Raw genomic sequence first — 19920 nt, 5'->3', positions numbered from 1 at the left:
TATATTACTTTAAATTCAATATTTATGAAGATTTGTTTACATCGTCTGACACTACATGTACTTGCTGACTGGGCTGCAATAAATGGCGTTTCTGCCGCAAGGCGGTCCCAGTGTGTTGAAGTAAACGAAATAGTGCCATATTCGAAGAAAGCAATTATTTTTGTCTTTTTGTTGCGTTCCAAATAAGCTTTGAGTAAAAGAGATAGACATATATATTGACAATTCTGCGTCGATTTCCCTAACATAAATATAACTTATTCATATAGCTAACTTTTGAGACCTGTCCTCTTTATATTTAGTCATTGAGATACCTCCGTCATACTCACTAACGACTTTGATCACTCTGTCACTTTACGCTTTTCTTTTTAACATGACATTTGTTGTTAGACTGACAAGGGTCGGCTTATGCAAACATAACGGACTTTCGGATGAGCGCTTTATGTGAGACATTAACTATTATTGATTAGCGAACTAGAAACCTATTCATTACGGTATTCATCGGCACGTAGGCCTGGACTATTAGAAGGGTCGGGAGGAGCGGGGAATGTTGTTGTTGTTGCGGTCGAATTGAGTGTAAATAGAATTTTGTTTAACTATCGTATTCGGGTGATTGACTGGTTACTAAAAATTTTCGTACGTTTTGATATAGAGCGTAATATGTATAAGACCGCCCATAAATATATTGTAACAACATATAGAACTTTGAATTAAATACAAAATACTGTGTGCCGTCGGCATTCGACTGCGCTCGTCACATTGAAACGTAAGATGTTAGGTCTAATAACGCTAGGCGGTTGAAATAGATATTGTTGTGATACTTAACAAAATGGGCACTCGCATACGAGAGAATTACCAATAGTTAAAGTTTTTGACGTAAGTATTATTTATGTAACGTAATGATTAACTAGGAGAAAAGTATAAGGAAGAAGCTGGACATTGCAAGACCAGTTTGTGTTCACTGTAACTATACTTCACACACCTATTTATTGAAAGCATTATGTGGAGAGTGAATACTGAATACTGGCTAGTAACTACTCGCTCGTGCAGCCCCTCGAGCGTGTCGCGACTGGTGAGGCGATCTCGACAGTGTGTCTGCACTCTACATCGTATATTAGATTTGAAATTAACACGCGACAATGAATACTTCAACATTTATTTATTATACATTTGAAATCGAAATATTTGAACGGCCCCGTGTCGGCGGGGTCGCGTTCCTCGCTAACATTGACGGTGCCCGCGGCTCGCGTCCCGGCGGCCACCGCGCGCCCTCGCGGCTCGTCTCCGGCGCGGCGGGGCGGGGCGCGGCGGGGCGGGGCGGGGGTCGCGGGCGCGCTCACAGACGGTGCAAAAATATATAACTGGTGAGGCGGCGCGAAGCCGCGCGCGCTACATCTCCTTTACAACAACCTATGTAAACATACGATAGAATATCCACTATACATACAGTTTTAACAAAATACAGAACGAGCGTCTCTACTGATCACACCATGATATGATCGCGTTCGCACACCAAACTTTCGGCGTCGCACAACACGAGCTCCACGCACACATGACTGATGCTGGCGTGCGGGCGGTGAGGGACGTCAGTCGCCACCGAGTGCCGACGCCCAGCCCTTAAACTTTATACGAATCAACAAAAAGCAACAACCAGTAAGTACTATACATATTTAGATTCAAGATTTATAATTTTATTTAATAAGTTACTTACTTAATTTTGTTATTTAGCTTTTTAATGCGACATTATAAACGATCTGTCGGTAGTACGTAGAAATCGCGTTAAGATAAAAGCGGCGCGATAACAAATGATAGTAACACGCAGAGGGCGTGGTGAGTGGCGAATTACGCCGCGTGTTGTTTGTTACATTTCCAACGCTTGAGTCGACGGTAGTGCGCAGTGTCGACCGGCGGACGGCGGGTCGACGCTGCTGGCTGGCAAAACGGCTGGAGGGGGCGCACGCTTATCTGTAGGCGGGCGCCGCCTGCTGCTCCGCCAGGAAAGGGTTGGTGGGGCGCGCGGCGGCAGGCTGGCCCGGCACGCTCAAGCTCTCTGCGCCGCTGTAATTCTGCAATCATATAGGGGAGACATCAGAACCAGCCGGGTTACGCTACTGGCGTGGTTCAAGGCACGCCTGAAGTGCGGACAGTCACTCACTTGCGTTGCGCCGTATGAGTCATGGTGTGCGAGGTCCGCCAGCCGTGTGGAAGAGAGTGCGCGTGGCAGCGGGTTGGATGGCACGCCGTGTGGAGCCAGCACGCCCACCTCGGCGACGGCGCGCGCCTCTTCCTCGGAGCCAGGCCCGGCGCCCGCCTCTGCGCCGCCGCGGAAGTTGATGAACGCGAACGCGGCGAGTACCACCGAGCACAGCAGCCCGTAACCAGCGAATGTGCGAGTCGTGCCCCACTTGGCCACCGCAATGCCGCCCAACACAGCGCCGCAGCCGCGACCCAGGCCGTGATGTAGACCTGCGTATCGGGCGTGTATATTGTATGCGATATGCGTGGATGTTGAGTCGGTGCGACGGTCTCCCTGGTAAACGGGCTCGCGAATATAATATGTGCAATGGGTACCTTGCAACACTCCCTGCGCCGAGGATCGCAGTCCGGGCGGGGCGCCGTGTGCGATGTAGGAGCAGCAAGCGGCCCATACAGCGGCGTGAGTCACGCCTTGTACGAACTCAAACGGCAGCACCCACCACGGGTCTCCCAGCCATGCGATGTACAGAAATCGCAGAACATTACCGGCCAGCCCCAGGCACAGAACCTGTCGGTACGACAGTTACGCTTTTTAATCTCTTTAACCACAACTTTATACTTGTATACTCTCTAGAGACTGCACAATTCTCTGTCTTAATTTTTTAGTGAGATCAAAGTAAGATAAATATATAAAAAAAAATTACACGAGCATCACATTGATTTTTCTATACCAAAGCGTTGATGAAAAAAAATGCATTCACTCGATAACAGTTCGTCATAGTATTCACCTGCTTCTATTAAGTATGTACCTTGTGCCTTAAATTAAACGACTAACCTTTACGTGTCCCATTTGTGTTATCAGCTTAAAGCTGAAGAAATACGCGAAGATTTCCGAAATGTGATTAATCACCGATGCGACGCCGAACAATGTTGGAGACCCACCGATGTCCTGATAATTGATTCAAATATTATGTTTTATTAGTTTTTACTTGTAGCTTGGCTAGCGTCATAAACTTTTACCGGGATAAAAGTTATACTTTGTACTTTTTCAGGATAAGAAGTAAATAGTTGAAGCTTATTTCGTACTAAATTTCAAAATCGGTTAATAGTTTAGGCGTGAAAATGTAACAGCTAGACAAATAGAATTACTTTAGCATAATTTTTATTTTAAATAAATGTACGGCACTTATCCGACATTGGACAGATGTGATCATGGTTAGGTACATACTTGTAGATGCCAGAAGAGGAAGGTGAAAATGAGCCCGATGCCAAAGCCCATAAACCAAGCCACAAAGAGAAAAGAAGCGGCTTTCACGTTCTGGAACTGGCGCAGTACCGTCACCCATTCGGGCATTTCGCGTGTCGTCTGTGCGAACACCTGAGAACCAATCAAAGAACAATAAAAATACACAATGTACAATTTTTATTGTATGTGAAGTGCAAATAAATAAATAAAACTGAAGACATCGGGTGCCATGACAACCATGGTAGGGGCAGTAACATGCGTTTGGGCGTGAACCTTGGCATGCTCGAGGTCAGGCTGGCGCGGCGCGGGCGCGCTGGTGTCGAGTCCTGGCAGCTGAAGCTGCTGCGCCAGCTGTTGCTGCAACTTTTCCTCGTGCGTGGGCTCAGCGGGCGGCGGCGGCGCTGCCGGCTCTTCGCTTACGAACTCGTATTTGAAACGTATCTATTGATAACAAATGTTATTAGTTACCTGTAGAATAAACTATATATTTTATTCACAATATTATAAACTGTTGAAGCTGAACAAGAAACCTGAGTTGCGGTGATTAGCGCTGCGCCCATTAGCACTGAGAACGTTGCGAAACAGATGGTGTAGTTCTTCTCGAAGCGTTGAGGGCCGCCGCAGGGGTGCGAGCTGAACGCGGTGCTGTGGTCGAGCGCAATACCCACGAAGAACATTGCCAGCCCCCAGCCCAGTGAGCCGAACATGCGTTGGTGTCCGTACCTGCATCAATAGACACCGTTACTGACCGTCATATTGTGCGCGCCTCGCCTCCAAGCCTTACGTACCTGTCGGCGTCCTCTCCTAGCAGCGTAATGACTGCCGAGTCGGCGAGAGTGATCGCGGGAGCGCTGAAGAATTCGCCGATGACGACCAGCAATAAGAGCAAAAAGAATGTCTTCTGAATATCAGGCGTTCTGTACACGATGTAAGAGTGCAGCGGTGTGACCCAGTCGCCGTTAGCCTTGGGGTTGTAATTGAGCGCATCGCTGACGGGAAGCGGTGAGCCTTCGCGCGGGATGCTCAGTCCGTGGAAGGAGCGCGGGGGTGTGCTCCAGTCCTCATCGTATTTGGGAACGGTGAGATTGTAGGCAGAATCGTTGAGCGGGTGCACACAGGACACCGGTTTGGGCTGGACCCAGCTCAGCGGCAGAGTAAACACGATCCACGCACCGAGCGAGGCCAATAGCAGAGTGCGGCCCTTGCGCCATCGGTCCGCGAGCCCACCCCAGAATGGCGCCGACAGGAACTCGACGAAAGGCCGCGTGCCGATTAGCAGCCCGCACTGGCCTGCGTTCATACCCATCTGCTTGAAGTAAACTCCCATAAGCGGGAACAGCGAGCCGAACGCCGAGTAGAAAAAAAAATAGAACGTTTTCACAGTAAGGAGCTCGGGGTCAACCGCGTCCGCGCCGCACATCAGCTCCAGCAGGTCGCTGCGGCCGCGCACCTTGTGCGTAGCATCTTTCGGCGCCGGGTACCTGCCGACACACACTAACTAGCATAATCATAATAATGACCTGTCCTCTTATAGGTACACTTTGAACATTTACTATTTCTACCAACGGGTGGGTGGTGTTTTAGTAATATTCTAACTCTATGATAATATGGATTAGAACTGGGCAGCGATACATAGTGTACTGCTCGATGACGAGTCTAACCATTTTATGTTTGCTAGCATAAAGCTACATTCTGCGTAGGTATGTAATCGGCGTAGTTCCTATCTCGGTCTTATTAATTTATTAAGCACTGGGACCGTGCGCACATCACGGCGCTGGCGATGCGGCCGCGACCTACATCTTCATCATCTCTATTTCATCTGCTTATTGCACATTCACACTGAGATCTATAATGTATGAAATGTATTTGGGGGCTTCCTGGCGTATACCAGAGGATAATATGAGTATTTTCACAAAATGACATAATATAATAAAAATATTTAAATTGTTTCTCGTGCATGATTGATGGTGATTTAATATGATAGATAGCTTTGAATTTGAAGTAATTTTTTTCGGTGATGTGAATGGTGTGTTATGAATGATGTATCAGTGTTGATGTTATGCAAGAGTTTTGATGGTGAGTGTTTGCAAAGCCGGGTTCCGGACCGGGCTCGGGCAGCGGTCGCACCTGGTGGTATCAACTTCGCCATACTCGTCGGGGTTGACGAGAGGTCGATGGGGCGGCGCGGGTGGCGCGAGCGGCGCGTCGGCGCGCGGCTCCGCGCCCTGCGGCTCCATGGCGCGGCTGGGGGCGGACTGACAAAACGGACCCGGGCCGCTGCTGCCACCGCGCGCTCGATAGAGTCGCGCGTGCGCGGTTCGGTGGCCCCGCCGCCCTCACCGCGGGCTCGCGTCGGCTCCAGCGCGCCGTCTCCGCTCGCCAGGCCGGCGCCGCGCCGACGCCGCGCCTGCGATCGTTCCGTGTCCCGCCAGCCCAGCCCACCCTCAGCTCGGAACTGGTCTCAGTGAGTAGTTCGCCTGGGAATCATCTCAACCAACACTACGTCCGCGGCTACGACGCCGTGCGGACCTTTCGTGTACTCAGTAAAGAGCAAGATCTTTTGCAATTGACCTTCCTATCATTTTTGGCAAACGGCCTCTCCATAATGGAATATGTAGTATTGCTATGAAATGCCTTTAAGGAATTATAGATTATTTTCATTGTCGGTGCACTTAGTCCATTGACAAATTATTCCGGTACTTTCCAAAGTTTTGGATTCGTATCTCAAGTCAGACAGTACGTATTTGTGTGAGATTTTCTACCATGATTCACCCGGGCTATGGTTTTAAATATTACGTCAGGCAAACAACATTTTTTAAAACCTTTGTGCAATAATTCTCGTGATAAAAAGTAACCTATAACATGATTTCTGATTTGGTTTACTCCGCAGAATATTTAAAAAAAATCGGTTTAGCCAGAAAATTATAGCAAACAGAGGCACTGTCGCAAATACAATATCAATGTGGACCGTGGTGTAGATGCCTCAATCATTATTAGTTAGAAAAACGTCATCGTCAAGTCTAAAGCCATATTAGTATAGAACCTACTACTACGCAACTCCACATCGGCGCATGCTACCCAGCAAACATGACTAGATTTGTCTTCTCTAGAATTTAAGGATAACACCGGTCAACACGATTTTTGAGTCTGGCTCCTGAATGTGAAATTTTGGTTCCTCCTATGTTACAAATAAATAAAAAAATAACTGTTCCGATTAAAGTTTGCTTTTGTAGAAACTAGAGCAATTTTACTGAGTTTAAAAAAAACACACAAATTTTTATACTTTTTCTGTAATTTTATTTAAAATTACGATATTTTTTTTTATTGAACATCAAAGTCTTTTTTATACAAGAATTATGACTAATAATAGCAAACAAATAGAAAATAACAAAAATTCATGTTCAAAAATGGTTTTTTTTTATGGATCTTTTATGTTTGTGTGCGTATTAATCCCCAAGTGTAATCTCCCATCATACTCTCGTTGTACTGCCCTTGGTAATGTCGTTCAAAGTCCATCACATCTTGATAAAAACGTTCTCCCTGCTCCTCTGAATAGGCACCCATATTATCTTTAAATTTGTCTAGGTGAGCATGTAGCATATGGAGTTTATGGGACATTCTGCAGCCCAACCAGCCCATCAATTTAAAACTTTCAAGCATAGTTTCAATGAACTCTTCATAATTGTCGACTCTGTGAATTCCAAAAAAACAATTGACTACTGCTTTCAGACGCTTCCAGGATTATTTTTCATGAGCAATAAGAAATTTTGTGAAATCATCGCTGCTCATTATTTGTTTTATTTGTGGTCCAACGAAAATACCAGTTTTAACTTCAGCTTCAGATAATTTGGAAAAAAATCTCTTTAAATATTCAATAGCTTCTGAATTATGATCTAGAGCTTACACAAATTGCTTCATTAGCCCTAACTTTATATGTAACGGTAGCATCAATATTTATTTAGGCTCTACTATTGGTTTCACTTTCACATTATATTTTCAAATTTGAAGTGAACACAAGCACCGTGAGGCACCCATTTCTTATCTTGATTCCGTATTTTGAGGTTATAATAAGCGTCATAGGCTTCGCAATGCTTCAAAATCGTTGCCAAAGCAAATTTTTTGCTTCTTACTTTGATAAATTCACCGCAAATAAAACAGAATTAATCAACATCTTGTTTACACTTTCTTGGTGCCATTTTCTAACTAAGTACGACATAAAAGTCGGTTGTTACAACTCAAATATGCTTTTTTATAAATAGTAATAGACTAGTAAACACTCACTACTGCCGTTCAGACATAATTCACAATTTGCAATTAAAATGATCAAAATGCTACCGCCTATTGCTCATAAGAATCAATTAAAATCTTCAAAACGTACTTATCAACATAAATCAGACAAAAGCAAACTTTAAGAGTTAAAAATGGATATCCGAGTGTTTTCGATGTTTGGAATCAGAATTCAAGCATTAGAAAAGAAACACAAAAAAAAAAATTTTTTTGTCGGCTTGTGTAATTGATCACGAATATTTTAGCTCGTATTTTTGTTTTATGAGTTGAGTAAAGTTAATGTTTTTTTTATAATAGGATTGTTATACGCCGTCCGCCGTACGCCGTTAATTATATTCTTTTGCCATCATAAATCAATCATAATATACTTATGTAAGTGTGTAACATTTTAATTTTTATTTACACGGTCACCTTTTTTATTCAAGGAAAGAAGAATGAATGAAAATATCTTTGTTACACAATCTGCAGGCTCAATAAATATCGATTAATAACATCGCAACTAAAGATCGAGTCGTTTCACTATAGAAAAGAAAAACAGTATCCATGAAGTATTATTATTAGTCATCTATAATGTGCTTGACAATGATTGCGGATTTTCGTAGGTGTGCTGACAAAAGTAAAATAAATAGTTGGACGGAGTATTAAACGTATAAGTATATATTCTTTCATTACAAGCACCATAATTTTATTTAAAACTAGCGGACCCGACAGACTTCGTCCTGTCAAAAAGATTTGTAATATGACAGTTTTTTGTTCCTATCTATTTTATTAGTCACAATTCGATATCACTTGTTGAGTTTCAGAACGCGACATTACATTATTATATTCTGTGCTCCAACGCACACTGCTTTGATGTTAGGAATACACCTACATTGCTTAGACAACAGTGAACTTTATACAATAGCAATAAAGCTCAAATTGACTCTACGTATTAGTTAGAAAACGTTTGTATGGGATAAAGAAAAAGACTGTTTTTAGGGTTTTTCCGGTAATTATTTGATATTTTCTTGCCGTAAAAACCATCCTTGAGCTTCGACGAATATTAAAAAAAAAGAATTGGCCAAACTGGTCCAGGCGTTCTTGAGTTATGCGCTTACCAACACATTTAGCGATTAATTTTTATATTATAGACAAGAGGCATCTCACTCTGGTAAGCCCTAATGAAATAAATCAGCTATACTCTAAGTGTTTTCCGCGGAACCCTAGGGTTCCGTGATACCTCTGTCGGGGTTCCGCAAGAATTTAGAAAAAAAAATCAAAACACCTCTCTCTGGTCGCTCCGCGGCCGCGCGGAGACAAAACGCTATGAACGTTATTTATTTATTTATTTGTATTTGTAGAAACATGTGTTACAATAGCTGGTACAATATCTCATAAGTTTGGTATCAACAATTTTATACTTGTACAACCCGTTCGTTCCAAGTTTGCCGGTCTGTGGAATGCGCGTACCCTTCCCCACGTGACAACAAAACTTATAATGTGTCATAGTTTTACCCAAATATGTACGTACACAATTTTTATTGTTACAATTAAATAAAAAATATTTTTTATTATGTTGACGCCGAAGCTAATTTGAGACTCCAACTTTCTTCCATCAAACCTGATATCAACCAATTGATAAAAGATAAAAAACAGTTTCATACCTCCCACTAGTTAGATTTTTTCTTTTTTAATGTTTTCTATTATTGTCCTTGCCAAGTGGTGAAGTAAATAATAATTAGTAACTGTTACATTGTACTTTTATTATGCTGATTAATAAAAAATACACTTATAAAAACAATTGTTTTATTGTAGGGTTCCATCAAGTATTTTGCTTCCCAAAAGGGTTCCGTCATTTAAAAAGTTTGAGAACCACTGAAATAAATAGATGCCCACTTTTCCACTTTAGATCCCAACAGCTGGGGATAAGAAATACCAATAATACTTACCAGTGGAATAGCTTGACAGTGCTGGTAAGAACTTTATTTCGGAGAAGTAAAACAAGTTAGTACTAATGACATGAAACTATATTTTATGGTTCATTTGTTGATTAATTTGCAATCAAATTACTCCAAGTGTCATCAAAAAGTCATGTTTTATATAGTACATATAAAGGCATCTTCAAAAAAGCATTGTCCAAGTATACCATACCGTAAGTGTTATGGTTATGGTTTATAACTTTATATCCCATGACGTTTTACTAGATAAAACATCTTAATTTATTATACTTACCCATTGTTATGGTTCACATATTTTTTGTCCATTTATGTAAAGGAAAATATTTTATCTATATTTACGGTTTTCATGTTCAAGGACGAATCTATGAATAATCATATTTTATATTTAATTATTAATGGTCTTTAAATCGCAACTGGATGTTTAAAACTGGTGACACTACTTATGTACTTACCACATTTAGTCGAGTATTACAGCTCTGTATAACATAAATTGGAGGTGATCTCGTAAGTTGTATGGTTTGTTTGGTTGAGCCTAGGGTTGCCAACCGTACTATAATATATACTTAGTATTATACTATATTTTTATACTAATGAAGAAATATATAGTACTTACGCAAAAATAATATATTTTCAACACCTCAATCTAACAAAAAAATCCTTCATTTTAGAAATGTATGAACGCCCCATTACATTAACTTTTATTTATGTATTTATTTCTTTACTTTTGAGTGCTGGGACAGCGTGTATTCGAATTTTTATAGAAATAAATTAGTAACAAATATAATATATTTGTAATTTTTTTTGCTTTTTCCATGAAATACTATAATTTTTTGAAGTGTACTAACTATAAGTATTTTTATATACCTAGTTTTGAAAAATACTATATTTCACCGAAGAATTGTTGGCAACCCTAGTTGAGCCTGGCGTCACGCCGTCTCCGCGCTTAAAAAATATACCACACACGACGTGACTGGGCTTGCTCAGTGTACACGTGTGGCTATTATGAGATATGATCTGTGCACTTTTAAAATTAGTGTGCATAGGGAGTTTTCACCAAGGATTTTGCATAGCAAATAGCTTTGTCGTTGGATGTTTATAAAAAGTACCAATTGACAAAATTCCATTTGTTCAATATATTCAAAATCCAAATGTTTATATTTTATGAAACTAGATCTAAAATTATGAAACCCATATTTTTACTTTTTTCAAAACTCAGATATTTTCATTCTTGATTTTCACTTTCAATCTTGTTTTATTCTAAATTTTACTCAAAGCTTATTTGGAACGCAACAAAAAAGACAAAAATAATTGCTTTCTTCGAATATGGCACTATTTCGTTTACTTCAACACACTGGGACCGCCTTGCGGCAGAAAAGCCATTGATTGCAGCCCAGTCAACAAGTACATGTAGTGTCAGACGATGTAAACAAATCTTCATAAATATTGAATTAAAGTAATATAATCATATTCTCAATTGTTCAGTGTGTCTATTAGTGTATTTATTAAGTTTCGAAAATGACTCAGTGTTGTGTGAAAGGATGCAAATCGAATTCACGCAAGAAAGACCCCGAAATATCTTTTCATAGGCTAGTAACTGTTTTTACCGAAAATTAGTAAATATCTTTGTATATTTACTTTTTGGATGTGTTTTTATCAATTAAAATTATATGTGGATCTTGTTTGATAAGCTTTGAAGCCTTTTAAGCGTGATTTATATCCATTAAAATCATTATGTTTGTTTACACACGAGCTTAGGGATGGGTGGATTGGGCACGCCACGATAGCGGCGGTAAGTCCCCTCTTCGAGGTGTGGCTGACGAGACGTCACGGCGTCCTCTCATTCCGGACGACGCAGGTACTGACCGGTCACGGCTGCTTCGGCAGGTACCTGTATCGGATCCGGGTGGAGGATACGCCCGCGTGTTTTTACTGTGCGGATCGGCCGGAGGACACGGTAGAGCATACGGTGGAGGTGTGCCCAGCTTGGGCTGAGCACCGCCGTGTTCGCACAACGGCCATCGGTGGCGGAGACCTCTCGCGTCGGGGCCTGGTAGAAGCCATGCTCCGGGGCGAGAGAGAGTCACCTCCTTCTGCGAGGACGTGATGCTCGCAAAGGAGGTGGCGGAACGGATACGGCGCCAAAGCGCCCAACGTCCCATCCGCCACGGCAGACGCACAAGACGCGGGCGTCGAACGTCTGCTGAGGATCGTCGGCCTCCATAGGCGCGGACCGTCGGGTGACGAGCATTGGGTAGCTCGTCGCCCGAAACACCCCAACGGCCCGTGTGTACGGCGTGTAGTGTTCCACGCGCGCCTCGAAGAGCAGTGTCAGTGTAATTTGCGGGGCCCTTTAGGGCCGGTGCCTGCCTAGGTCTCAATGCCACCGGATCTTGGACCTAGGCACATAGGCAAAGGATGTGAACACCGTAGGTTTTTAGTCAGTAAAAGTCTGACACGCCCTCCCGCCCATCCCAAGGCGGGAGATAGTCAACTGATGATTTACCTACGTAAAAAAAAAAAAAAAAAGGGATGGGTGGATTTGTTTAGAAATTATTGATATCGATATTTTAACAGACGCCCGTTTATCAGTTACGGTTTTTGTCTTTGAAAGAATGTTAGAGCACACATCAATATTGTATTATCCAGAACAACAAACTAAGCTAAATTAGAATGTTTTTTTAGATTACTAAAAAATTTAAAAACCAAGGCAAAATGAATTGAGAATATTGGGCGACGTGATTGGAATCCTACACCAAATACATATATTCGTTCTCTACATTTTGAGAAGAAATGCATAAACCTCACGTTTAATTAACGCCAGTAAAAGATAACTGTTTTCCAAAAATATTCCCGATAAGTAAAACAGTAAGGATGATTATTCTTCACCTAATAGTAATATTACTTTAATATATTGCTATGAATAAAATTAGAATTGTTACATAAAAGATAAACATAAAAGAAACAACATAAAGATGAAATGTAAGATATATTTTTACAATTGGCGGTCTTATGTTTTGAGCAACCTTTGCATGCACGGAAATAGATACATAATCATATTTTTGCTATTGCAAATAATTATTATAATTGATTATCTTAACCACCATCTTTACGCTCATTGATTTTAGTTTGCTGAAACATAGTTATATTTCTCGATCAAAGAGCATAATAATAAAATAAAATAAAACCAACCAAATAATTGCTGGCTACGCTATCTTATTCCATTTATCATGTATAAAGTAAATATCTTAATCTGTAACTTAAATTTTTAGCAAGGAATAGTGCAACATACAAATATAGATCAAACACAACTGGATGTTTGTCACAACAGGTACTGCTTTCTTTAATAATTGTTACTTATAAATCAGTTTCAGTTTATTTGTTTATATTATGGTTTGTTATATTTATATTATGGTAGAACCTAACCCGTTTCGTATTTGATCTTTTTTGGGCTTGTTTGTCTCTCTTTTAATTCTTCGATGTCGATACAAAATTTTCGGTACTAGCATATCACTATTGTAAGGGGCGGAGTCGGCGCCATTTTATGCATTAAATGTGCCGCATGTCACGTGACCATATCACTCATCCTCTATACTCTTTTATCATTGATTGTAATATTGACATTGAAAAATGACAGTGTCTTATCTATATCTATACTTATAATAAATCTGTAGAGAGGTCAATTCTGTACATGAAATATATTTCCAAAATAACTATCAGGGGGTGATTAGGGATCGATACTGATGCCAAAAATGCAATTAGTAAAATTTTTGTCTGTCTGTCTGTCTGTATAACCGTTATAGAAACAAAAACTACTCGACGGATTTAAACGAAACTTGGTACAATTATTTGTCATACTCCTGTGCTGGTTATAGTATACTTTTCATCACGCTACAATTAATAGGAGCAGAGCAGTGAAGGGAAATGTTGGGAAAACGGGAGAAGTTACTCCATTTTTAAGCTTCCGTCGCGTGTGTAACCTTAATGGTTAAAGCTACACAGAAATCATGTATGACGGAAATGTTCTCCTTAAAATTATGTAAAAAATATCCCACGACAGCATATGTCTATCTTTTATGGTTGACTCACAATAACACGTGTAACTCCCGATAGCTTAGCAGTTCGAAGCTTTCTCATTATATTTGTCTACTCTTACGTTTATAACACTCTCAGTCATCCCTAATTAAAAAAGTTAACATTATTAAATATTCCATAAAATAGAATTATAGAAATCGGTATAGAAACACCAAAGTTATACATGAAATACGCTAATAATAAGCCATCATGCGTGAATACTGAATCATGCTATAAGGATTATTTTTGTATATATATAAGGTCGCGAACGCACAGGCAGGCGGCTTGCTTGGCACCTAGAGGCTAGCGAATCACCTAGCGAGTAGCTTCGTAAAACGAACATTCTCGAACGTTCGCGACCGGCTCCATTTTTGAAGTCCGAAATCCACGCGGGCGAAGCTGCGAGCGGAAGCTAGTTTAAAAAATAATAATAGTAAGGTGGACCAAGGAACTACTTCATTCAGCCGTATGTATGACGTCATCAAGCCTTTTTCGGTTTTTAATTTTTTTCTGTGTAATTATTAAAAAAATATTAAAAATACATAATTGAACTCAGAGTAGAAAAATTAAGAAATGATATTTTTGTTTCAAGAACGTTTACATTTTCAAATGTTGTCAATTGTTTCTTTACATTTTACTGAAATTGGCTAGTGAACACTCAACACACAGTGAATCGAATGAATCCCTCCTAGCCGAATTTTGATCACGGCGGCCAATCTCAACGGATATTAGCCAGGTACGCAGGAGACATTATAGTGCATTAGTGTGTGCGCAATACACACAGATGCACTCTCTGTTCTTTCACTCTCATAGTTCGGTGAGACGGCAATCCGATATGACCGGAGAGAGATCAGGCGCAAGACCAACGGCTTTACGTGCTTTCCGAGGCACGGGGGTATCACACCGCCCACTTCCTGACTCCGAGCTGCGACTGAGTAATTTTTAAGATGGAAAAACCCAGTCACAATTATTTTGGCCCGACCCGGGATTCGAATCCAGGACCTCAGCGCGGCAGTCGTACTTGTACCGTGTACACTTACAACTACTCCACCGAGGCAGTCACAACACACCGAACCATAGTGTAGACTGTCGACATACTAAAACAAATGGTAAAGGTGACCGTTATAACGGTTTAACCAGGGTTTTTTTTTCTGCAACTTAGATTACGATTATCTACAAGTGTTAACCGGATAATAGTCGGGTTCTTGTATACTTACCTAACATCGATTTTTGTAGCGCAATTTTTGCTCATCTAAGTATATGTCATTTAGATCAATTAGCAATATGTAATGATTAACCCTCATAGGTTTAATCAATTGAAAATATTGTTGAAAAAACTACTTAACTGATCTGAGTCAGTTTTTTTTTAAGTTTAGACCCCGCAGTTAACATCGAGGGGAACCTGCGAACGGTATACTGGTTCCCCCTGGCTTAGCGACTGCGGGGCCCTGGACGAAGAGAGGAAGAGGAAGAGGAGAAATTGGGGAGGAAAGAATGGGAAGGAAGAGGAAGTATGAGGATGGGCGGAGTGAAAAGGAGAGGAAATGTTCACGAGTCCCTCTTGGACCCCAATGTGAAATTGCAACCATGGGGTATACACACATTCACTGTGTGCCTAGGGCCACGACAAATGTCCCCTCGTGCATGGGCGTGCATTCGGTGTGGAGACCGAGCGCACAAGAATGAATGGGGATCTGAGTTAGTTAGATCAAACCGCTGACCCGGTAACTTGGCGGGTAACCGCCTGAACGAAGGTTATTACAGGGTCTTTTCGAGACCAATCGTTCACAGATGTCGGACGCAACTCATGCCTGTCCATACTTGTTAAGGTGGTAGCTCAAGGTCCATTTTCATACATTTTGTTTCGGCTTTAATCTGGGTAACTAAACAAGTATTGGCAAGTAAAGAATTTAAATTCACGTCTAGTTAGTGATTAGTTCTCGCAGTTGAAAGAAAAACGTAAAAATAATTAATAATCATGGATATTTCGGCCTTTAAAATTTAATATGACGAAATTTTAAAGGCCGAAATATCCATGATTATTAATTATTTTTACATTTTTCTTCAACTGCGAGAACTAATCACTAACTAGACGTGAATTTAAATTCTTTACTTGCCAATACTTGTTTAGTTACCCAGATTAAAGCCGAAACAAAATGTATGAAAATGGACCTTGAGCTACCACCTTAAGTCTTCTTATTTGAGTACATCCGCTGAACAAATAAGCGAGATAAGTAACGACATGAATTGGACATATTTGAATTACTTGTAAATAAAATACAAATTCATAATGTTTGGTACGTATAATATACTATAATATGTACTTATATCATAATTTCTAAAAATGTAATTTCAAATACCCGATGTTGTGTTAGTTTGTAATTAGTATTAAAAGTGGCTAAACATAAATTATAGTGTATATATTTTGTATTTAATGAAAGCAAAGCATTTATTTTCCCGAGCTCTTATTGTATGTAAATGCCATTACACATTCTTACGTCCTTATAGTCCAGTCATTATAGTAAGTTCACCTCGGAATTCGAGATACCCAGCTGTAAGTCTGTAAATACTTGTATATTGACACCCTAAAAGTTGTCTCAAAACCTGCGTATGGTAGGGTGTACGCAACTATTAAATTTCAAGGTCAAAGGTCACAAAAATCGTTTTTTTGCGCTTTTTTTGTAAATATCTCATTTCCTATGGGTTTTTGCTATTTGTATTTCTTATCAGTATTGTAAAATACGAAATTCTCTATAAATGTTGTTATCAATTTTTTTTTATACGGTGAACCGTTTTCGAGATAGAGGGCGGAAAGCGCGCGATCACAGGATCACTTCAGGTCAACCGGTGCCTCCGGTCGAAAACGCGCCATATATAGATTTTCTTTAAAAAAGTTGGGAAAGGAAATGTAAAAACGGAGATATACTCGACTAAAAGTTTTGATAATTATCCTCATTTAAAAACACATATTTTATTTCTGTACGCATTAAGTGGCTGTGACACAACTTCTGCGCTTTTTAAAAAGGGAAAAAAATCATTTTAAAAGTTTTTGAGAAATTGACAAATTTGGATGAACTAGATGCAGCATTTGAGGAAGAAAATTGTTCGGCCCAGAGATTATTAGAGAGTGGAACTCAAAATTTATTGGCAGTCTATAATGCTCCGAAATCTGTGAAAAGTCTCGATCATCTTCGTTATATGCATTACGTCAAGTCTACAAAACTTAATAAACCTGTGCAGCTTTCAAATATTCCACTAACAAGTGCAGCTGCTCATCAACATTTCAAACTTGCATATTATCAAGTTCAAACTTGGTTAGGGCCTGATTTGGAACCCCAAGTATGGGGTTGGGCAATGCGAAATGATTTTCTGGAGCCTATCATGACAATTTTACCATCTGTTCTCGAAGATTTGCTAAATACAATTTTCTGCAACTGCAAGAGTGGTTGTGGTTCGCGATGCGGATGCAGGAAAGCGGGCTTGCAATGCTCTTTAGCTTGTGGCCAATGTAATGGGCAAGCTTGTCTCAATGCTTTACCATATCAGAGCGACATTAACGAAGATGGAACCTTTGACCCCGAAATCATGGAAGAACTTGAGACAAATGTCGTTAAAGACGCTGAAAAGGAAGAAGATGATTAAAATTATAAATTGTAGTTTTTGTACCCTTTATTCCATTTTTTTACTTTTAATAAAAATAAATGTATTGAATGATATTTTTAATAAAAAGATTAATTCATAATTTATTTGTTTTGTTTTCATCATGTAAGAAGTTATTAATATTAATTAGGTTAAAATTCAAATATAATTCCTATATTTTCATTAACAATTCTGCAATTACATGGGCAGGTATGTGTTGTTAAGTAACTTGATGCAATAGTTGCGCACACCCTACCATACGCAGGTTTTGAGACAACTTTTAGGGTGTTTATATACAAGTATTTACAGACTTACAGCTGGGTATCTCGAATTCCGAGATTCTTACCTAATTTAAGCTTAAATGACTAAACTATTACTACATTTCTTTACAGAACGTTTGCGGTGTTACCTACATTATAAACAATTTGTGCATAACCTGCTCACAAAGCAATGGGAAATAAATAATAACAATGTTTATACCTTTTTGGTTTAGTTTGTCAATACAACTCCCGTAAAGAACATTATAGAGAAAATAAAAACATGTGTGACATCCTGGAATTTTTAAAGATCTTTGTATTTAATTGTACTACTGACACAAAATTGGCGAAAAGTTTTAAAATCAATTGAAGATAATAATTATAATTACTATTAATTTTGGATGTAATAAATATAGGGATTTAATGGAATCAAATTCAATATATTTAATTGTTTGAAGAAATTACTAAATAAACACATCAGTAAGTACTAGTCAGAGTGAATGAAAAAGTTTTCAGAGGAAGTGCATAGCTTGTTTGGGGAAGGGTTAATTTTTTTTTACAAAAGGTCAGGTATCATTATTTTCGTTACAATATTCTTGAGTTAAAAAGTATTTTGTGCAAACAAATATTAAAAGAATTGATATAATATCGTCGCTGTAGGTGGAGTTCTAAATAACTCAAAATTTCTAGTTTCGAGATAAACGCGATTAACTGTTTTTTTTTTCGTTATTTTTAAGCATTAATAAAAAACTATAAATAATTTTAATGTCGGTATTTTTATATATCTTGGGTCTTATTATCTATTATATTATGCATTAACAAAAAAAACTCTGACCTGAAGAATAAAAATATAAAAAAATAAAAACTTCTTATTTAATTCTGCCACGACAATGTTTTGTAAGTTTGCTGAAATAAACTAAATAACTCGTATAGTTATTTAGTTTTGCCACACTAGAAACCATATGGTAAAGTAATTATAAGGTTAAATAATTACAATTATAGAGTTTATTAAAGTGAATACCATTAGGATTTTCAATGTCTAAATTAAACAAATCAAGTTGTTTAGTTCTTCTACACACTTGATTAATTTTGTTTACAAACAATAGACTCGAGGAAGAATTAAACAACTCATTTTATTTAATTTCTTTACTATTGAACAGATTATAAGTCGCAGTTTATTGATTTTATTATTTAATTATTTACTTTTTCTACAACAAAATATATATTATTTGAATATATTTATTTCTCCACTTTTAACATAAAAAAAAGCTATAATTTCGAAACGGGATAAGATAATGAAATGCTTGTTAGGCCAAAATATGCGCCATGTTTTGGGCAACACAAAAGTGATGAAAGTCCAAAATGGCCAAAATCCGAGTTATTTAGTTCTCCACCTACAACGACGATATGGGGAAACGCTTTTCTCTACTCTCTTTATCTCGGCAGGTACACGCGGTTCTCAAATAAATATTTGAGCCTAAAAAATAACAGTTTTTTTCAGATATTTGACAAACAGAAATGGATGTCGATTTTCCGTATTCCTGTACCTTTAAATTAATTTCTGAATTTAAAAGAGAATCATGGATCTATATAGATCACCTTTATCCTAGATCGCGTACAATAGGCGCGGCGCGACGTTCACGAGCGAAAATCAAAAAGTGAACCGCAACAAATATCTAGTTAAGATCCTAAAGATTGTATTTATGGTATAAGATTTATCTTCTTGGCTAACTGGGCTTAAAAATTTGTTTTAAAATCAACTATCATGAATATTAAGTGTTAACTGACTAAAATAAGTATATTTGAGAATTTCAAAGTACAATTTCAAAATATTAAGTACCACTTGGTTTGGAGAAAGATTGTCGCTGTGTTGTCATTGTGCATGTGTCGCGAGTCACGTAAAAGAAACGTCATATGATTTATAAATGTAATATTCCCACCAACCAACAATTGAAAACATTGAAATTGAAATGTGTGATGTTAATAATATATTAATATACTAGATGACCCGGTGAACTTCGTATCACCTACATGCATTTATTATTGTTATTTATTGTGAAACACAATTTTGCCATACAATACGTATGTTATCATTATCTGTCTCTCGCTAGTCGAGAGTACGGTTTGCACGTGAAGTAGCTCGTCGTACATTTGATTAACTTCGACTATCTAAGTCATCTTCTCCGTGGCATTTTGCGACAATAACGATAAATAAAGTTCTCACGCACTGACAAATTGATGATAGATTTTAATAATAGTCTTGAAATTTATTTATTTATTTTCTATTTTT

At 38.9% G+C, this 19920-nt stretch overlaps 1 protein-coding gene across 1 annotated transcript; it reads right to left on the bottom strand.

Annotated features, from left to right (window-relative positions):
- Positions 1 to 1712: 1712 nt before the first annotated feature.
- LOC115450028 (major facilitator superfamily domain-containing protein 6-A) lies at positions 1713 to 6596 on the bottom strand. The gene is made up of 9 exons (XM_030177935.2): positions 5567 to 6596; positions 4228 to 4920; positions 3970 to 4162; positions 3713 to 3880; positions 3422 to 3571; positions 3029 to 3142; positions 2569 to 2761; positions 2153 to 2463; positions 1713 to 2063 (listed from the first exon to the last, which is right to left on the bottom strand). Exons 1-9 carry the CDS (start codon positions 5674 to 5676, stop codon positions 1959 to 1961), a joined length of 2037 nt encoding a protein of 678 aa, XP_030033795.1. The 5' UTR covers positions 5677 to 6596; the 3' UTR covers positions 1713 to 1958.
- Positions 6597 to 19920: the final 13324 nt, after the last annotated feature.

The sequence above is a fragment of the Manduca sexta genome, chromosome 19 (assembly GCF_014839805.1).
Source record: "Manduca sexta isolate Smith_Timp_Sample1 chromosome 19, JHU_Msex_v1.0, whole genome shotgun sequence".
In the NCBI taxonomy this organism is placed as follows: Eukaryota; Metazoa; Arthropoda; class Insecta; order Lepidoptera; family Sphingidae; genus Manduca; species Manduca sexta.
Note: the sequence above shows the minus strand (reverse complement) of the source record. Positions and strands in the feature narration are given on the sequence as shown.